The sequence below is a fragment of the Pelobates fuscus genome, chromosome 10 (genome assembly GCF_036172605.1).
Source record: "Pelobates fuscus isolate aPelFus1 chromosome 10, aPelFus1.pri, whole genome shotgun sequence".
Lineage (NCBI taxonomy): Eukaryota > Metazoa > Chordata > Amphibia > Anura > Pelobatidae > Pelobates > Pelobates fuscus.
Genome location: NC_086326.1, coordinates 18616817 through 18636605, shown reverse-complemented (window position 1 = coordinate 18636605; position 19789 = coordinate 18616817). Strand labels below are relative to the sequence as shown.

The 19789-nt window shown below is 38.2% G+C and overlaps 1 protein-coding gene across 1 annotated transcript in view; it reads right to left on the bottom strand.

Annotated features, from left to right (window-relative positions):
- HPSE2 (heparanase 2 (inactive)) overlaps positions 1-19789 on the bottom strand; it is a 220444-nt gene that overhangs the window by 15805 nt on the left and 184850 nt on the right. Inside the window, exons 10-11 of the mRNA XM_063435333.1 lie at positions 4321-4466; positions 2458-2604 (exon numbers count right to left, since the gene is read on the bottom strand). Of these exons, the coding sequence (XP_063291403.1) occupies positions 2458-2604; positions 4321-4466 (293 nt within the window). The remainder of the gene's footprint in view (positions 1-2457; positions 2605-4320; positions 4467-19789) is intronic.

The following is a 19789-nucleotide window of genomic DNA, read 5'->3' as shown; positions in this document are numbered from 1 at the left end:
TTATTAGATTCTGGAACATTATTCTGTGCATCTACATCCACGTACTGTACTGATGGACACACCCAAATACCATAGTGACAGACAGACACATAAACATTATTCCGTGCATCTTCACTGACATTCTCTACTGAACGGGAGGGACAAACAGACAGTCTGGTACATAAATACAATTTCTCGAGTTTTACTCTCTGGTTCCAGAGCATGGGTTGTTTCTTTTTAACAAAATAATAACATTAAATTACGTAGCTTGTGCCACACCAACATAACTATAGTTAAGGGGGAGGTATGCTTTGTGTTCCATCTCTACTCTGTAAAGAAATGGGGTGGATTGCTGATCATATATATACACAATTCCCCACAAGCAAACAAATAAAATAAATAAAGAAAGAATCAGCGTCTCCATGCTCTGCCTGGGTGCACTGATCGTTCCCCATAGAGATTAATTGAATTTCTGTACATGCGCAATAGCCTCCCAATGCTTAACTTAGGGAAAGCATTGTATTAAGAAATAATCACAAAACACTCACGTTGAATAGAACCAAAACATATTTCTCCCTATTTGTGTTGGAATTAAAATTGCCTTTCTTGGTGTCATCATGCTGGTTAAATCCAAATTAATTTATTTTGACCACTGCTTTCAGAAGAAAAACCTTTTAAAATGTATCAAATTCCGGCATTCCAGATGTTGTGGAATATATCTACCATGATGCTTTGCCTACATTATATATTCTCCATCACACTAGAGCATTTTATGTCATTTGGTGTCTATCGGTTGGAACATGATCATTATATCCCTCGTAATTGTGGGAAACGGCCCTCAGTAATTTAGTTATTGTATCAGCAATCTGATGCAGTAACGTCTCTGATACTCTTCGTTAAAGAATGGGTTGTCAAGAAAATTCTATGTAATTTGGGCGCCAGACAAAAAAAGCAAAAGTGTCAATCTTGGCACCATGGTTACATTAGGCAGTTGGGGTGCATTACCATTGTTCGTGGTCAAAATAATTTTGGTGGGTTGACTAAAAGCAGGTGTTCCTGACACACCCATAGTCCAGGCCCCTACTTGAATTTTCCTATACAAAAGTTCAGGGCCGGCCCGTCCATAGACCGCGCTGGAGCCACGGCTCCAGACGGCACTTTGAATGCTGCCCCGTCATAATCTAAAAACAGGATTTCCCAACCCTTGACAGTGGTGGTGTGAGGGTCCATGCCCTTGGGGCCACCCAATGGACATGTGCAATGAGGGGTCGGTCGAGCGCTGTGGCTCTTTAACAGAGCGACCAAGCTTCTTCTATCGTGCACAGAGAGCTGGAAGGAAGTGACAGCGTATCACTTCCTCCCAGCTCACACACACAGCCATGCGGGAGGAGGGAGCCGCGAGGATGGGGCCGGATCAGGAGAGCAGGCCCCAAACTCCTACCAGCCACAGCCAGCAGGATGTGTGTCTCTGTGCATGTGTAGTGTGTGTATTGGGTGTGTGTAGTGTGTATCTGTGTATGTGTAGTGTGTGTGTATATACTGTATATCTGTGTGTGTTGTGTGTGTATCTGTATGTCTGTGTATCTGCATGTGGGGCAGTGTGTGTATCTGCATGTGTCATTGTCTGTATGTGTCTGTGTGTTAGTCTGTATGTCTGTGTATCTGCAGGGGTATCAGTGTGTCTGTACATCTGTATGTGTGTCAGTATCTGCATGTGTGTCAGTTTTTGATACATATACTGACACACATACAGTTGCACAGACACACTGATACACATGCAGATACATAGACAAACAGATACAATCACTGACACACATCCCCAACACACCCACATTGCAGAAGTATATACGGTGTTTTTTTTGGGGAGGGGGAAAGCGGGGGGCAGCATTTCATACTTGGATCCAGGCAGCACAATGTCTTGGCCCGGCCCTGCGATCCATTTCCACATTAGAAATATCAATGTCATCTGTATTCTAACAAGACTCATTGGCTAGGGTCAGCATTAGTTGACCCTAGAAAAAAATGCAAATAGCATACAGGCAGAAGATTTGGATTTCTTAAGAAAGAAAATGGAAAACTTAGTACAGAAATGTTTTATGGATGGATATAGATCCAGTTATAAGGACTCTCCTTTCATTGGTCCATTCATTGGCTGCCTCTTTCCTTCACCCCTTCCTGGAATATGCCGTGTCCCCTCCCTCACCATGTGAGTTCTATTGTCAGGAAACCCTGCTATGTCTTCTCAAGCCCAGCCCACACAGCAGTGAATATATGCAAACAGGGGCTGGTCAGTGAGGGCTCGAACAGCTGTGCATCCCCCTTTTTCCTGCTGTTCCCCCATGGCCTCGGTGGTCTTGTGGAAAATTCAGCCAAAAGTTATCCTAAGTTATCCTATGTTTTCGTATTCTTTTGAGATTATTTTCCATCTTAGAAAATACTATTTTCCAACATTTTAATCAAGTCTTTAATTAAACTTACTTTGACTGGATTCCCTCTACCCCAAAAGGCTGCAGAAGATACTGATGGACAATTCTGTCTCGCAATGTCCCAGCAAGCTTAATTTTTTTTCTCGACCGATGTAGATTGATGATATAAAGCGTTATTGATCCTCGCACGTAATTATGGCTAACAGGTCAAAACAAGAGCAAAATGATATCAATAAAGTTATGTGGACTTTTATTTTTTCAACATGACACTAAAACATGTTTCCTTAGCCATTTATGATAAATTTGGAAATTGGGAAATAAATAGAAGAATCTGACTACTTCCAATACTTATTGGACTTATGCACAAATCCCTTTCAGCTGTGTTGAACAAATTAAATGCCTGTTAATTAACTAATTGAGTCATTGGGCAAATACAAACAAATTGTTCTGTTTATCGATAGGATGAAAATCATTTGATTCGTTCAACTTAGCTGAAAGGGTTTTGTGCATGAATCTGATACTTATAATAAGTAAATTCCATTACCTTAGGAAGGTCACAAGAAAATGTTCATACTCAGAACTCAATTTATTATTTTTGCATAACGTTTTCAAATGATTTAAAGGGACACTATAGTCATCAGAACCACTGCAGCTTAATGTAGTGGATCTGGTGTTTATAGCCTGTCCCTGCAGGTTGAGCAACGTAAACACTGCCTTTATAGAGAAAAGACAGTTTTTACATAGGTGCCAAGTAACATCCCTAGTGGCAGTCACTCAGATGGCCACTAGATGTGCTACCTAGTCCAGTGCTGTACAGTATGCAGCACTGGCGTTCAGCGTCTCTATGCTCTGCTTGGGTGCACTAAACATTGAATCAATGCATTTCTATGAAGAGATGCTGATTGGCGCAAGCCTTTTTCCATACATGCGCAATAGCCTCTCAGTGCTTTCCTATGGGAAAGCATTGTATTGGCTGAGATCGTTAAGATTTATGAACTCAGCCTAAATAGTTAGTTAAACAGTGTCAGGAATATACTATAGTGTTCCTTTATTATTTTTGGATAAGCTATTCAAATGATTTTTTTTTTCAAAATATCAAAAAATATATCAAAATGTAAAAATAGTAAAATATTAAAAAAAAATTAAAACATTTAAATATTTATCCAAAAAATATTAAATAATTTGAAAACCTTGTCCAATAATATTAGATCAAGGTCTTAGACTTTTGTCAATGCATTTTAAAAACATTTAGAGTGTTTTATGGAAGACTGCAATTGTATACAATCTTGTGAGAAAAGGGTCTTGGATCTGCGGGAAGTGGGGCGTATAGCAGGGATGGCTCGTGGGTGAAAAATAGGAGGCTGCCGACCTAAGAAGTTAATTCAGAAAAATTTTTATATCATCAATGTATCTTGGAATACAAACATCAATCGTAGGAAGAAAAAAAGAGGATCGGCATGGCATGTTTCATCCATGGGCTTCGATTTAATAATGTTGGATAAACTTTTGAAATGATATAATATTCTTGGATAAACTTTTAAAATTACTTTTTTTTTCAAAATATTAAAATATCAAAAATGTATTATATATAAAAATAGCAATATATTTTTAAAAAATATCAAAATATTAAAATAAAATATTTTTTTTTAAATATGAAATCATTTAAAAAAGTTTATCCAAAAATGTTAAAATCATTGAAAAGATTATCCAAAGATATTAAATTGAGGCCATAATTACAGATGGTCCTTTTTACCTGTGTAAACCTGCAGTCTTTACAACAGTATATTTAACAAAATGGGCCACATTTCTAATGAAAGATTTGGAAATCCTGTTATATGCAAAGCATTAATTCTTAAAGTGACATGAACAAGAATAGGAATTGTTATATTCTTCTTTAGCGGGTAAGATGACTTACTTGTGGTAACTGGTACAGTGTGCGTAGATCCGAAGTTTGTCTCTTATTACTTTCCCAGGACGTGGCTTCCGCTGTATACCAGCTACATGAACTGCCAATACTTTAGGGCCCACCAGCTTTTTAAAAATAAGGGATAACCAGTAATCCTGTAGAATAAAAGGAAGTGTTAGTCGAGAAAAAAATAAACTGATTAAAATATGGTTCTAATATGTAACCGTTATATATCGGGAAACTCTCTAGTTTTAATCCAGAGACCTCCAGTCTGGCAACCATTCTCTGGGTCAAATCATAGACTTTTATTGATGTGGCAATGGCAATTAACTGTGTCCAAGCTCAACTGTTCAGACTCCTTTTGACCTTGAACTTCCATTTCTGGGCATATCTGACTCTTTCACAGAAACAACAACCACCCATTCCCTCACCTGAAGGTATAACGTATAAATGTAAAAATTGTGGAATATGCCTTTTTTTTTTAGATACTTCTTTAAAAAGCCATGGATGATAGAGAAAGAAAATAAGAAAAGCTGAATGGAGAAATAGAGAATGCGAAACAGCCTAGGTAAATTATTTTTATGGTGTGTGGGGTCAATAATGGTCATCAGCCCAAGACACAAATGACCACTGTCATATAATGTAGACTTTGTGACCAATAAAGGTAGAAAGGAAGGCCCCATGATCTTCACATTCCAAAGCTATTTTATAGAAAGGTGAAACTATGTTTAAAGTATATATTCTCCTTAAAAAGTAATGAGTTTCTTTCTAAATTCTAACTCATCAGTAAAGAAAATGTAATGAATTTAAAAACTGAACAGTAATATGAAAGTTAAAACTAATTTATATGTTTGTTTTTTTGCCATATATTTGCTAATTATTGCTATCCATAAAAGCTTTTTAAACTAGATCATATAAGTGATCCATAAAGGAGATATTTTTATCCACTGGTGATGCTTCTTTCTATAAAACTGTCTACATCTGGAAGGATGTTCATTGTTGTTGTTTTTAGGGCAGGGGTTACATAACATAAACACAGGTTAGTTGTTCACCTACAACAACCTTACGCCTTCAAGATTTGTGTCACCAGGTTCATGTGGTCAGTGTAACTTGAGGACCAACATGCAAAATACAAGTCACACGCTCCTCCCAGCTCACACTTCAGGCTGTGAGAGCTACTTATGAAAAAGCTAGCAAGTTGACTCTATCGCTATCAGTTTCGACTCTACATACATCACAGGAAACACTGTAATAGCATGCGGATGTGAGTGGCATGTACAAGACGTTGACAACTTCCAAGCACTCACCAAAGTGAATCTCAATTTTTCATTTTAATCAGTACATTCCACTAGAGACTGCATGGCATAAACTATGGAGGATGTGCATGTGCAATGTCGTGAGCATGCTCATTAGTTATCTCTTAGACCTTTGTTGGACAATATTTCTCTCCATTACGTAACCCCAGTACATCTCATGAAAGACCACACAGTTCAACTCTGTATTTTCCATCAATCTAAGATCAATCTACGCAGTGTACTGGAAGTACTTATGAATTTGCCTGTGATACGGCATGGTTTTAATACAAGGTTCTCATGAAGCATACTATTCCACTCCCTCTTTCTCTTTACCTTATCTGACAGAGAAGCTGTCCATTCCAAAATTATCATCTTTCACTTTTCAAAACAACATGAACGTAACACAACACTACATCCAACTGCCGTTGACAGATGCATTTCAAGCTGATTAGTATGAGAAAACGTAAAAAGTTGGAGAATATATTTAGACGGATTAGTTGACTGAGAGTATGTACCTATAATGAAATGGATTGCAACGAAGAGTCCAAATTCCAGTGAAAAGTGCAGATCAAAATATATAAATAGAGTGTTATTATGGAGCAGACATTTTAAACATTAGAACTACTTCAAAATAGATGGAAGCTATCAGTATTATCTTCTACACACATCTCACATCATTCTGATAAATACCGGAATGACGGGTAAATACAGGAGTCATATAACTGCTATGCAAAGATCTGTAGCAGTCACTGATTAATATATGGTTCCAACATGTAAAAGTCATATTTGGAAACGCTCTAGTGTTGACCCAGAGACTCCATGTCTGGGAAACCATTCTCTTGGTCAAAAGTGGAAAATGCATAATTATAGTATAGGAACTACTAGTCTGTATAGTCTGTATCTATACTGCCAGCATTAGTTTGTTTAAAAAAAAAAAAAGGAAAAAAAAAGACTTGCTAGTTTAAGCTTGCTATAAAATAATGGTCTATGGGAATTCTTCAAGTGGATAAATCTTAATTTATGGTCATTATCCTTGATTTAGTAGACCTTTTAGTACATTTTGTTGTTGGACTTCAACAGACTATAGTGGAGCTTATAATTAGAGTTACAGAACAGAGGGGGGTTACCCCTAAACAGACTATAATGGAGCCTATAATTAGAGTTACAGGACAGAGGGGGGTTACCCCTAAACAGACTATAGTGGAACTTATCATAAGAGTTACACGACAGAGAGGGGTAACCCCTAAACAGACTATAGTGGAGCTTATCATTAGAGTTACAGAACAGAGAGGGGTAACCCCTAGATAGACTACAGTGGAGCATTTAATTAGAGTAATAGGACAGAGTGAGGGTGACGTGAAGAGTTGGACTGCACTACAACCTCTCAGGCAATGAATCAAACATTAAATATTGTGACTGCAATTTAATACACAAAGCACAAAGACATGATGAAGATGTTTAGATGTTCAATAAATATTAGAAAATGAAGGCGCAGACATTAAATTACGGTATGTTGACCATTGCTTGATTATTGATTCCAACATCTCCAGCATCTTTAAAACAACAAACTTTTAACGTGCACAATAATCTCTAAATTCCAGTGTATATAGAGAGTTCTGTGCTGAATAAAAAAAAAAAAAAAAACATGTTGAATTAGTAACAGTTCTGAATGAGAGAACGACCTGAGAGAGAGAGGTTAGGAATAAACAGGCTCAAGTAGAAGTGCTGGAAGAGTTTGCATCCTTCACCAACAAAAATTCCAATGGAAAATCGGACTAATCTTCACAGACAATGAGGGGAGATGCATGAATAATGGGGCATCGTACTAGGCAGCAAAGATTGAAAAACTGAATAATTTACTAAAAACCAAACCAGGCACGGAACATTAAACAACTGAACCATATACTTCTGAACAAAATGAAGTTGCAGAATTAAAAATTGTCTAATAGTCTAGTGGAAATGGCAACCAACACTACACAATTTATCGGGAAAGGATATAATGACAGCTAAATACAGGTTATCATTAAAAGCCAATCCACAAACAATTTATGGAATAACATCGTGCTGAGCCTAATATAAATCAGGGTGTTCAGATGCACAGAATCCAAACAGTCACATGAATATTCTTCATTAAGACTGGAAAATGGGGAGTAGAGTATTTGAACAACGTGTACTTTTAACTTCGTTTAATAAGAAAATATTAGACACAAAAAAGCAGACGAAACTGACATTTGACCTTCAATACTAAAAAAAGAAACAGACAATATAAAATTCTATGTGTCTGAAAGGGACCATTCTTTTCAAATAATGTAAATGTCTTAAACAGACTGTCGTGAATATTCTAATGTATTTATTCATAATCTGTTTCATAAAGAAGGATACATGGACATTTCTTTCAATCCGTGATAATCACTGGGATGTGATAGGATGGCTTCCACAACAAGAGGTCATAGTCTTAAATTAGAGGGGCAAAGGTTTAAAAATAATATCAGGAAGTATTACTTTACTGAGAGGGTAGTGGATGCATGGAATAGCCTTCCAGTTGAAGTGGTAGAGGTTAACACAGTAAAGGAGTTTAAGCATGCGTGGGATAGGCATAAGGCTATCCTAACTATAAGATAAGGCCAGGGACTAATGAAAGTATTTAGAAAATTGGGCAGACTAGATGGGCCGAATGGTTCTTATCTGCCGTCACATTCATTGTTTCTATGTTTCTAAATGAGCCCAGACAGTGAATCTATTTACCTAAACGCTAAGAAAGCATTATGCTGGGGAAATAGCGGGTGCAAGTTTATAAACAATAGCTGCAAACAGAGATACGTCATTGCTTTTCCAAGCTATAACTAGTACAAATAGTAAGGTAGGCCTTTATGTGTTTTCCTGCCTTGATTACGTTTCCATGGAGTCCTTGAAGAGCAATGATGTATTTTTTCAACACAACTCTTTTTTTAATTGTGTGTCAGTGGATTATAATGGTTTGTTTTTTTTTACTGTTTTTTGGGGATCTGGACTGCCCTTGTGGGTGAGATCAGTCTAATGTGCAAATGGTATAGTCACTCTCTGTAATGGTTCAAGTGAGCAAATACTTTTTTGAGACCTGATCGGACTAACCAAAGAGCAAGTTTTTGACCAGAGTTCATATTTCCCATTTCAATGCATTTGCTTAGGGTCTCCTTAAGTTAAAATGGTAATCCAGACAAAAGACCTCATGCTCACGGTGCAAAGAGGGATATCAACTACATTGTATTTTTATTGGGAATCTTTTGCCAATTAATATTGTGCAAAGTTACACTAGTGAATAGTATTTTTGGCATAACATAACAACACCAATTTAAACAACATCACATTCTAGAACAAGGGTAGGCAACCTTCGGCACTCCCGATGTTGTGCACTACTCCTACTACTTTGCCAGCATTGTGGCTGTAAGAGCATTATAGGAGATGAAGTCCACAACGGAGTACGGAAGGTGTTCTATCCCTGCTCTAGAATATCAGTGTAACAATTTCTTGCCCTAAAATTAAAGGCTGCACACTCAATCAAATATAAAAACAAACAAAAAAACTTAAATATAGAAATATCCAAAAATGTTTGATGGTGAGAACTAACAAGCTATTAAACCAACAAAAAATATCTAACACCTCGACTGTACCATGGAAAAATAAAAGAGGTAGTTTCTTCCTGACATGTAGAGAATTATGGGATAGTTTTGGGTAATGTTGTGGCTGCAGAACACTTGGAAGGCCAAAGATGGACATTGCTGATCCATACCTTATTTCCTTCCGGTCTGTAAAGGCTCTCCAAGGCCTGATTATCACACCCAGCAAAAGAATCTCCCAATGTTCAAGAAGTTGAAAGAAAGAGTAAAGCAGAATGTGCTTTGATGCCGTTCCGAACACTGGCTGGCTAAAGGCGCAGTGTTGTCGTAAAGTTATTAATAGCAATTCAAACTTTGGAAGCTGGATCTAATTAGTGCTTAATGAGTAGCTTTGTCTGATTGTTCTTTTTATTGCAGCAAGTGCAGGCTAAACAGCTGGGGAAAATGAACAGTATGTGAATCATTAGTAGACATTCAACACATGATTTCCTTGTGCTTATTAACGTAAACCCTTACTCCCTGGTGTTAATACGATCATGATTATTTATTCTTGTGAACACACTCATTAGGAGACAAGTTTTTTGGTTTTGCATTAGCTCTTGCCCAGAAAACTACAGGCAGCAGAAAAATAAAGAAATAAAAATCCAACCAGTGCGGTTTAAAACTAAGACGCAAGGAAATATTTGTACAGAATAATGCTGTTGTATCTTTCTAAAACGCAACGGGTTGAGTACAACATTCCGAGGAAACACATTTACCGCTGTGGAATGTGGCCAAGGATTGGTCATACACTAGCATAACCAATGGATTAGGGCCAGGGGCTTCTAGCTCCAGGGGATTAGGCTACCTCTGTCTCTATAGGACAAGCAGAATGCAAGACGAGGTTTTAAATATGTGCATCTTGAGATGAGTATAGGGAAAAACAAAATAAGTAAGGTACATTTTAATAAACAATTTATCCATACAATCATCACCGTCAATATAATAAAAATACATTAAAATATACTGTCATAACATTAAGTGCCCCAAAAATACAGATCTCAATGGAAGGGATCTTTGAATCCAAAAATAAGCAAAAATGGCTGAATTGTAAAAATGTTTTGGAAAGCTTTCACTTTGACTGTTGTTGCCGAAAATGTGACATTCACTTTGAATTTCCCACAATTTACTATTCAATTTATAATAACTCTAAGTGAGTGAACACACCGATGAATAGATCCACAGTTTACAGACATTAAGACAGTCTTTGTCAGATTTCAATAATAACCAGGCACAAAAAAATCAAGTGGTAGTGACCGGTAAAAACCAACCAAATATTTACTGATGACATTCAGAGGAGGTTCAATGTATCTCTATGAGGAGATGCTGATTGGCTCTAGTGGGGAAGCATTGGATTGGCTGAGATCATCAGAATTGATTACCTCAGCCATCAGAGGCGGGGTGATTGCAGCAAAGCCAGAAATTAGGTAAGTAAAATGCTTTATTTATTTCATTCAGAGGGTGTCAAAATTGTTATAATAACACTCTTAAATATGTCTACAGTATTCCTAAGGCTTGAGCTTTCCGTCATAGGAGAGATTTCACTGTTTCTTATTTTTTCATGAAATGGTTTATTCCTGGTATCATTTTTATTGATTAACAAGAAAGAGTAAGCTTATGAGTTTACTGTTAGGGGCACATTAAGATAGATTCTACTGCAACAGTTGAGTAGCAACTCCAGGCTAATGCTTTTTATAACTGGCCCCATGCAGCCACAATTTAATTTTTGTTTTGTTTTTATTATTGTCTTACCAGTGATCAGCTGGTGAGTTTTATGTCCTCAAAGCCAGATATATGACAATGCAATCACACAGGACAGAGAGTCCAGAAATCACGTGGACCAGCAATTATTTTGGTTTATGTCACAAATGGAGTCCGTAACTACTACGACAACAGAAATGTAAATTCAACATCCCTCATTCGACTTTTCAAGTGCTTCTGCTGCAGGCCCATGAAGCACTAAATCCAGCTTCGCTCCCTATATTTCATGTTACAATAGTGTATGTTCCAAAATGGAATTTTAAATATGTTGAAATTTGCCAAGTAGAAGTTGAGTTTTCCCATTCTAATGGAAATAAATGAGGATGCAGAGATTACAGGCAGCGTTTTATTTTAGTATAAGTCTTGTAAAACATGAAGCGTCTCAATGCCCATAGAACCTTTTAGGCAGCTGTACCTGTAAATTCACAGTTGGATAGTTTATATTTCAGATATTTTATGGCTTGAACGTATTGTCAAAGGAACGGAGAGTGTGTTGTTCCATATGGGATCGAGTTAAGAGATTTTGAATAGATTTAAGGCCCAATTTATGGAAGGACGCAAACGATTTATAGTTAACACATCCCCCAACTTTGCGCAAAGCAGATAAATAAACTTTACTTTATAGGATCTTTAGCAAACTATTTAAACTTAAAAAGCCTATTGACGTACAATAGCGATACATCAAACGACCTATTTCAACACTACATTTTCTCTTTTGTCTGGCCCTATGGCCTTACGTATTTTCTCTAACATTGCAGTGAAAATTCTAAACAACACAGACAGATTGAACCAAATCCAGCTTTATATGACCCATTATATGTTCTTGGAACAGGGCATGTTTTACAGTTTCTTCTTTCCTGAAAGACTGCACAAAAACGAAGCAGGATACGCATTCTGATACAGTTACAAATAGAAAGACTTTATAGGCTTTGTGCTGTCTTAATCTCAGCACATGCTAGTATAAACTCTATGTCTTTGATGACATCACACTTATTTAGAGTAGCCAGACAGCTCTCTTCTTTCTGGTAAAAATGAGCATATAAAAAAAGGGGACCAAAGAATCAGTTTTTTTGAAGTTGTACAGTACGTTTTACAGATGTGTCAATAATTTGCAGGTGCGCAAAGTAGATGGTGGGAACCGCACTCAATCAACGGCCAAGGGTGCTCTGGATCAGGACCAGCAATCCCAGAATTTTACACGAAAGAAGAAAGGACCACAGGCACTCCAAATTGAAACCGTACGCAGATTTATTAGGAAAAAATGCAACGCCAAGCAACGTTTCGACCAACACAGACCTTTGAAAAAGACCTTTGTTGGTCGAAACGTTGCTTGGCGTTGCATTTTTTCCTAATAAATCTGCATTCGGTTTCAATTTGTAGTGCCTGTGGTCCTTTCTTCTTTCGTGAATAATTTGCAGGTGGGCCTGGTTGAAACCCCAGAGCAGTCAACAAAGAACAGGACGTCCTTCTGAAATAATGCTGACATGGGAGCATCTTGTTTGTTCTACTGAGCGTTACAAATGGTCAATCTCTGGATCGAGATGATCTACTATTACAGATCAGATTTCTGCTGAAGATCAGAGTCATAGTGGTAACAAAGCAGATTGTCAAATAGTTGGTGGTCTGCCATACCTAGATAGCTTTCCACAGGTTTTACAGTTGCCACTTTAGGAGTGTGTTCATGAGCTTCTCCAAGGGTTGCCAAGGGCTGGTGAAAGATGTAAAAGGGGAAGAGTCACCACTGGAACCTGCCTGTTGGTCCCACTGGTTTCCATCGTCATCGACCCACTTTTAGAACAATCCACCCACTTTCGCAACATGACAATTTTATAAATACCCTCCGATGTCTTTTTGTTGGCAGTTGACATAAAGCAACATAGAATCAAGCATTTAATTAACAAAAACATGTTCTGTTAACATATCTAACATTCTTAATTTTAAAAAAAAAAGCACGTCTTGAGAGGCAGGGGTTCCAAAGTCTGGTATCCCAAATACATAACAAATTGCCAGCAAATAAAAGTTCCCATGATGCACCACACTGGCAAACATAATTGAAGCAAAATGCAGATTATTTGACAGGATAATCACATTAATGTCATTGCCACTCCCGATTTGTCAGAAAATAAATAATAATTACTTTATGAATTTAGAGGTATATGTCAACATAAAAGTCTAAGCATTGTGCAAAGCAGTAGTCTGCACTTATTATGACAAACCGTTAGAAGACACTTCTACAAATATAGTTTAATTTGTCATATAATACTCATGTAATGTAATAATCTATAAACCTCAAAAGTCTACAATAGTACGAAGTCTCAAACGGTGCAGTTTGACTACAGGAAACCAAAGTGATCTATCCGTATACTTTGAGACACTGGATTAAGCAAGTACACCAATTCTAGGAGACTACACTCTGAGACTGAAAGATACACATACACCCTGGACTTGGAGATTCGTTTTAGACCGAACTGCAATTTTAATCAAGTGATCATCGGTCTGTTTCCAGAACTCCGAGTTTAAATTTTCCAAATCCGGAACCAACTGAAACACACAGTGCCAAACATGATTACTTTGCTTCGTAATTCTGAATTCCTGTCCGTGGCAAAAAAAAAAAAAAAGAAGACATGATTGATGGGAAAAAGTATGATTGATGGCTCGGGGACAGTCACTGAATGCTGATTGTATTCACAAATCAAGTGAGAAGTGATCAATAGAGGATAAAAAAGGGGAAACAGTAAAAACTATACATATATTTATACATTATATATTATATATTTATTAAATATAACTATATGAACAGGTTTGTTTTTGTTTTTTTGCTCCTCTTGGTTTTCCTATCTATTGGTTATTAATTGGTCTGTGTGCGGGTAAATATCTGTCTATCAGTTTACTGCAATACAGAAGAAGAGGTTAATTGTCCAGCTTCACCGCTGGTACAATGAATGGCAAGGCAGATATATAGACTGACTGAATAAGGATGAGTATTTTTTTTTTATTTTATTTTTTTAAACAGCTCACCTTTGTCAACAAAACACACCATAAAGAGACTTTCTGTGCTCCTTTTTATTTATTAAATTTTTGACTTAGCTGGATCCACCCTTTTAATCTTTATGTAAATCTAGAAATCAGGCAGATCAATTCAACAACTCTACAGAATATGTTGGGGTTCTATAAATAAATAAAAAAATATTTTAACGATAACTAATGAATAAATAAATGAATGCCAGAATTCTAATACTAAGAATTTCCTCCTGAATATAGTAGAGGTTTCATTATAAAGGTTCTCATTCTTTGGACACAAGTTTTGAAGAAGAGAAAAATAAATAAATCGAAATCTTCATTCTATAGGGCACGGTAAGATGTAACCAGTGTAAAAGAGTCTTATGTGTCACCAAGTGGATGACCAATCTGTTTGATACATCGGTGACTGATTGTCAAGATCAAGTTCCATATCTCTCAACAGCCAGCTGACTTCGTACAAAGAGAACATGTGGAAAGGTCTTCATCAGGGGAAGGAACGAGCAGCTCACATTTCTCATCACGGTTACCCAACACAGGTATGTTTGACTGCTTTCATCTTCCTGATAGCTCCCACGGGAAAATTGCAGCCGCTACACCTAGAGTCGGGTCAGCGTCTGGTCTTGCTGTTGCTTTCTGTCTCTGCGACTTTTAAACGGTTTAACAATTTTCACCTGTCCATAACTGTTTTACACTGCGGGATGCCACTTGCCAGAATGGAAGGAACTGTTTTTAGAGCTCTACTTAAAAATACATTTAGTGGAGCCGGAGTTTGACCATGAAAAATAAATCACTGAACTGCTGTTTTCTTTGGAGTGGTAAAATCCTTACGGGTCATATTTGGCGAGCTCGATTTCAGAATATTGGAAGAGAAAAAAAGAACAGTGGTATTTTTTAGGTAAAATAAGTATATTTTATTCTGATGTAATTCACTCCAGTGAAATAGAAAAAAAGAACAAGAGGGATATTAAGCACATTATAAAGAAACCATGAACAAAACGTCCAGTAATGTTTTATACTAACCGCTTTAATATTTGATAGGAGAAATTTAAATATGTATGTAAAAGGTAAAGGCAAAACACATATACTAACACACTGACGCACACACACATATTCATATATACACTGACACATGTACACACCTTGACACACACACATCCTGACAAACAGGTACACACACACACACCAAGATGGGCACTCTGACACACAGATACCCACAAACTGACATCCACATCCACACCCTGACATACAGATGAACACACTGACATGTATACATACACACACACACATAGATACATACCCTGACACACAGATACACACACATGCACCTTGACACACAGATGCACACCCTGACACATGGATGCACACACTGACATGTATACACACACACATATGCACACCCTGACACACAGATACATACACGCTGACACACTCATGCACACTGGTTGGCACGCACACTGGCACACAGATACACATCATAACACAAAGATGCACACACACATGCACATATGCACACCCTGACACACACACTGACCTACATACTTACACATATACATACACATTAATACACAGATCCACATATATACACACTGACACATACAAACACAGGCACTGACATATACACACCTTGAGACACAGACACACACACCCACACTCAAACACACACACTCTGTGACACAGACATCGCTGTATTTATCCCGAGGCTAACAAGGTATTTGCCTTGGAAGGCACTTTACAGGGAGCGGCAAATTAAACCACCCCTAAATGCCCCAGTGGATGCCTTGTTAGCCTCGTGTTCTGGGGGGGGGGGCAAAAAGCTGGCCAGCTGGCCACCTCTGGGCCCCACTGAGGCGGGCGGTAGCTTGCATTATGGGCATGCGGCGAGGGAGCGCTAATCTGATATGAAGTAAGTCTGGCTCTCGTCATCACTAAGCGGCGCACAAGGGAGATGAGCAGGAAGATCCGAGCTCCTTCGCTGCCTATTGTGCCTGTTCGCTCCCTGCCTGCTTGTACGCATACCTTTCTAGCAGCCCCAGCAACCCCACTGGAGTTAAATTAAAAATAAATAAATAATAATTTGTGAGTGTTGGGGGAAATGAGTGTGTGTGTGTCTGTCAGTTAATGTGTGTGTGTGTGTGTATGTCTGTCAGTGTGTGTGTGTCTGTGAGTGAGTGTGTGTGTCTGTGACTGTGTGGGTGTCAGTCAGTGTGTGTCTGTCAGTGAGTGTAAATTTTCAGGCTGAACAAAAGTGGTAAGTGGTGTTCCTCAGGGTTCTATTTTGGGACCGCTTCTATTTAACATATTTATAAATTATCTTGAAATAGGCATTGAAAGCCATGTTTCAGTGTTTGCAGATGACACAAAACTTTGTAAAGTAATAAAATGTGAGCAGGATATTGCTTTGCTGCAGAAGGCTTAAGATAGATTGGGCGACTGGGCACTGAAATGGCAGATGAAATGTAATGTAGAGAAATGCAAATTTATGCACTTTGGGGTCAAGAATGCACAAGCAACTTACACCCTAAATGGTAGTGAACTAGGGATAACCACACACAAGAAGGATTTGGGAATTGTTATAGACAACAAATTAGGCAGCAAAATGCAATGTCAATCTACAGTTGCTAAGGCCAGTAAGGTTTTGTCATGTATAAATAGGGGCATAAATTCTCGCGATGAAAATATAATTTCGACTTTTTATAAATAGCTGGTAAGATCACACCTTGAATATGCTGTGCAGTTTTGGGCACCTGTTTTAAAGAAAGATATCATGGCACTAGAAAAAGTGCAGAGGCAAGCTACAAAATTGATAAAAGGAATGGAGCATTTTAGTTACGAAGAAAGGTTAAAAAAATTTAAATCTCTTTAGTTTGGAAAAACGGCGCCTCAGAGGGGATATGATAACATTATACAAATATATTCGGGGCAAACCATTATCTGGAAATCTATTCATAAACAGGGCTATACATAGGACACAAGGTCACACATTTAGGCTGGAAAAAAGGAGATTTCATCTAAGGCAAAGAAAAGCTTGTTTTACAGTAAGAGCAATAAGGATTTGGAATTCTCTGCCTGAAGAGGTGGTTTTATCAGAGTCCATACAGATGTTTAAACTGCAATTGGATAAATACTTACAAAAACATAACATACAGGGATATAATTTCTAATTAGTGGGGTAATAGCTGCTTGATCCAAGGAGACATCTGACTGCTATTTTAGGGTCAAGAAGGAATTTTTGTCCTAGTTTGTTGCAAAATTGGAAGCGCTTCAAACTGGGTGTTTTGCCTACTTTTGGATCAACAGCAAAAGCATATGTGAGGAAGGCTGAACTTGATGGACGCGAGTCTCTTATCAGCTATGTAACTATGTAACTATGTAACTATGTGTCTGTCTGTCATTGAGTGTATGTGTCTGTCAATGAGTGTGTGTGTGTCTGTCAGTGAGTGTGTGTGTGTGTCTGTCAGTGAGTGTGTGAGTCTATCAATATGTGTGCGTGACTGTTAGTATGTGTCTGTTAGTTAATGTGTGTGCATGTCTGTGAGTGTGTGTGTATGTCTGTGAGTGTGTGTGTGTGTGTGTGTGTCTGTCAGTGTGTGTGAGTGTGTCTGTCAGTGTGTGTCTGTCAGTCAGTGTGTGTCTGTCAGTGAATGAGTGTGTGTGTGTGTGTGTGTGTGTCTGTTAGTGAGTGTATATGTCTGTCAATGAATGAGTGTGTGTGTGTGTGTGGACACCAGGTTTCAGTCATGGTAGGGGCTGTTATATAATTCCTCATTATTTAATGCTGTGGCTTCATCTGCTCTCTTGAATTGTATTTTTTGTTTCAACTTCTAATTAAGTACGTACTCAATTGAACATTTCTTTGTCCTAGATGGCTAGGTTTGAATATGTAATGTAAGGTATACCTCCCAAATCAGGGTTCATTCTTTTTTCTCATGCTGCTCGTTAATAACAATAGGTTATTCTTGGCAAATCATCATACCAGAGTTGGCTAAAAAAAACTAAAGAAAAACCCTAGGAGAAATGAGTTTTTGGACCAACAAGAATATAAATACTTTTTCACAGAGGTACAATGAGGCGGGTTGTCAATGCTATACACCATGTGCAGGGGAATGAATCCATTACATTACGACTGAAAACCCTTTTGAGCTAAAATTCAGAATGGCAGAATCATTTTCAGGGTATTTCATGATTTTTCTAATCTGCATTAGCTGTTAAAAAGTTCTGTTTAATTTAATTGGACAGAGGACGAGCGTATGCTGATGTTGACCAAACTGTTTTTATTTATGGTAAAAATATTTTTTATTTCAGACAAAGATTATAGAAAATACCCTTCCAAGCCCAAATATATTTAACGACAGGGGGTGGCTCATAACATTTTAATAGCTAGAGCCAGGGTTGTGGGCATCCCTTGGCATTGTATTGAGGTAGGCACAGCTGGGTATCCTCCAGTATGATATAGTGCAATATATGCTGGTGAAAACAGCCAGCATTAGGAAACATACCCACCGCATAAAAGTAATGCACACCCCAACGCATGAAGAGGGTAAAATCCTCATTAAATGGGAACACATCCTTATTTAACTGCTCACCTGTTACACATGGGTAAGGACACTGGATCAGTGAATGTTTTATCTCTTTATTAAATATCCCCATTCCACAACCAAAGCTTTGGGAACCGAACATATGGGCACAAACAGCTCTTCCACCAACCCTCCATTCTAATTAAATAGGATGGACTTTATCCAGGTTGTACATGCGCCAAATGCAAGGGGTACGCCAATAGATGGCCGGTTGGCCACCAGACCAGGAGGTAGCTGGCTGTGTTCTAAGGTAGAGTAGGCAGGTGCCCACTCTGCCCAAGGGAGAAGCTGTAGCAGGGTGAGTGTGAAGAAAATTACTCTTTTATTCAGTATTTCTTTGTTTTTCCTTTTGGTAGATGGAACTACCGAACAAAGACCACCCCCTGGCTCATTTAACTTCAAAGCCTGCGACAATTAAACCCTCTACGTGTGCGGCCAGCGTTCATACTACCGAAGGACACGTGGCTGAGAAAACCGTGGCCATCTTTTTTCAGACGAACAAAGGCAGCGGGACTTGGTCTTCGAGTGTCTGGAACTAAAATCGAACACTCGACTTCCCGAACACTGGTCTCAAACACACGAACGCTGGATCTATATGTACTGATTAGCTAGAAGAGCGCTATTCGGTACGGTTGTGCATACGAATGAGGGGAACAATCGCTGCTAGGAGCCAGGGGAATCCATTCGGTACTTTTATTCGTTTTTCTCCCTTTTCTGAAGTGACCGGCAAAACCACCCAAACTTGTGGAACTATTTTGGGCAGCCCACGCACGGTGAACTGGTCACAGAGGACTTCCATAGTTTTTGAGAACCCCTGAACCGATCTGGGTGAAATTTGAATATGTTGGTCACCCAGATCGGGGCTATCAGGGGACATATTATTTGTGGGGATACCTCATGTTTAAAGGGGTGTTCCAGATATTGGGGAAAATAGTTATTACTTTATCAGACTTGATTATCTCCAGGGCTAGGGGAGGGAATTGTATGTTTGTGCTGGGTGTGTTTTATGCTTTTACTTGCATGAGGACTTGCATAAAAGCCGGTGTGTGGTAATTAAAGACTGTTCATTTTGTACCCTTCTTCTTGACTTCGGCTGATGTTTGGGGATTCGTATGCTTTACTAAGGGAATTATCTTGTAAAGCTATTTGTATTTCGTATTGATTTCGTCTATTTCAACTACCGAACGGAGAG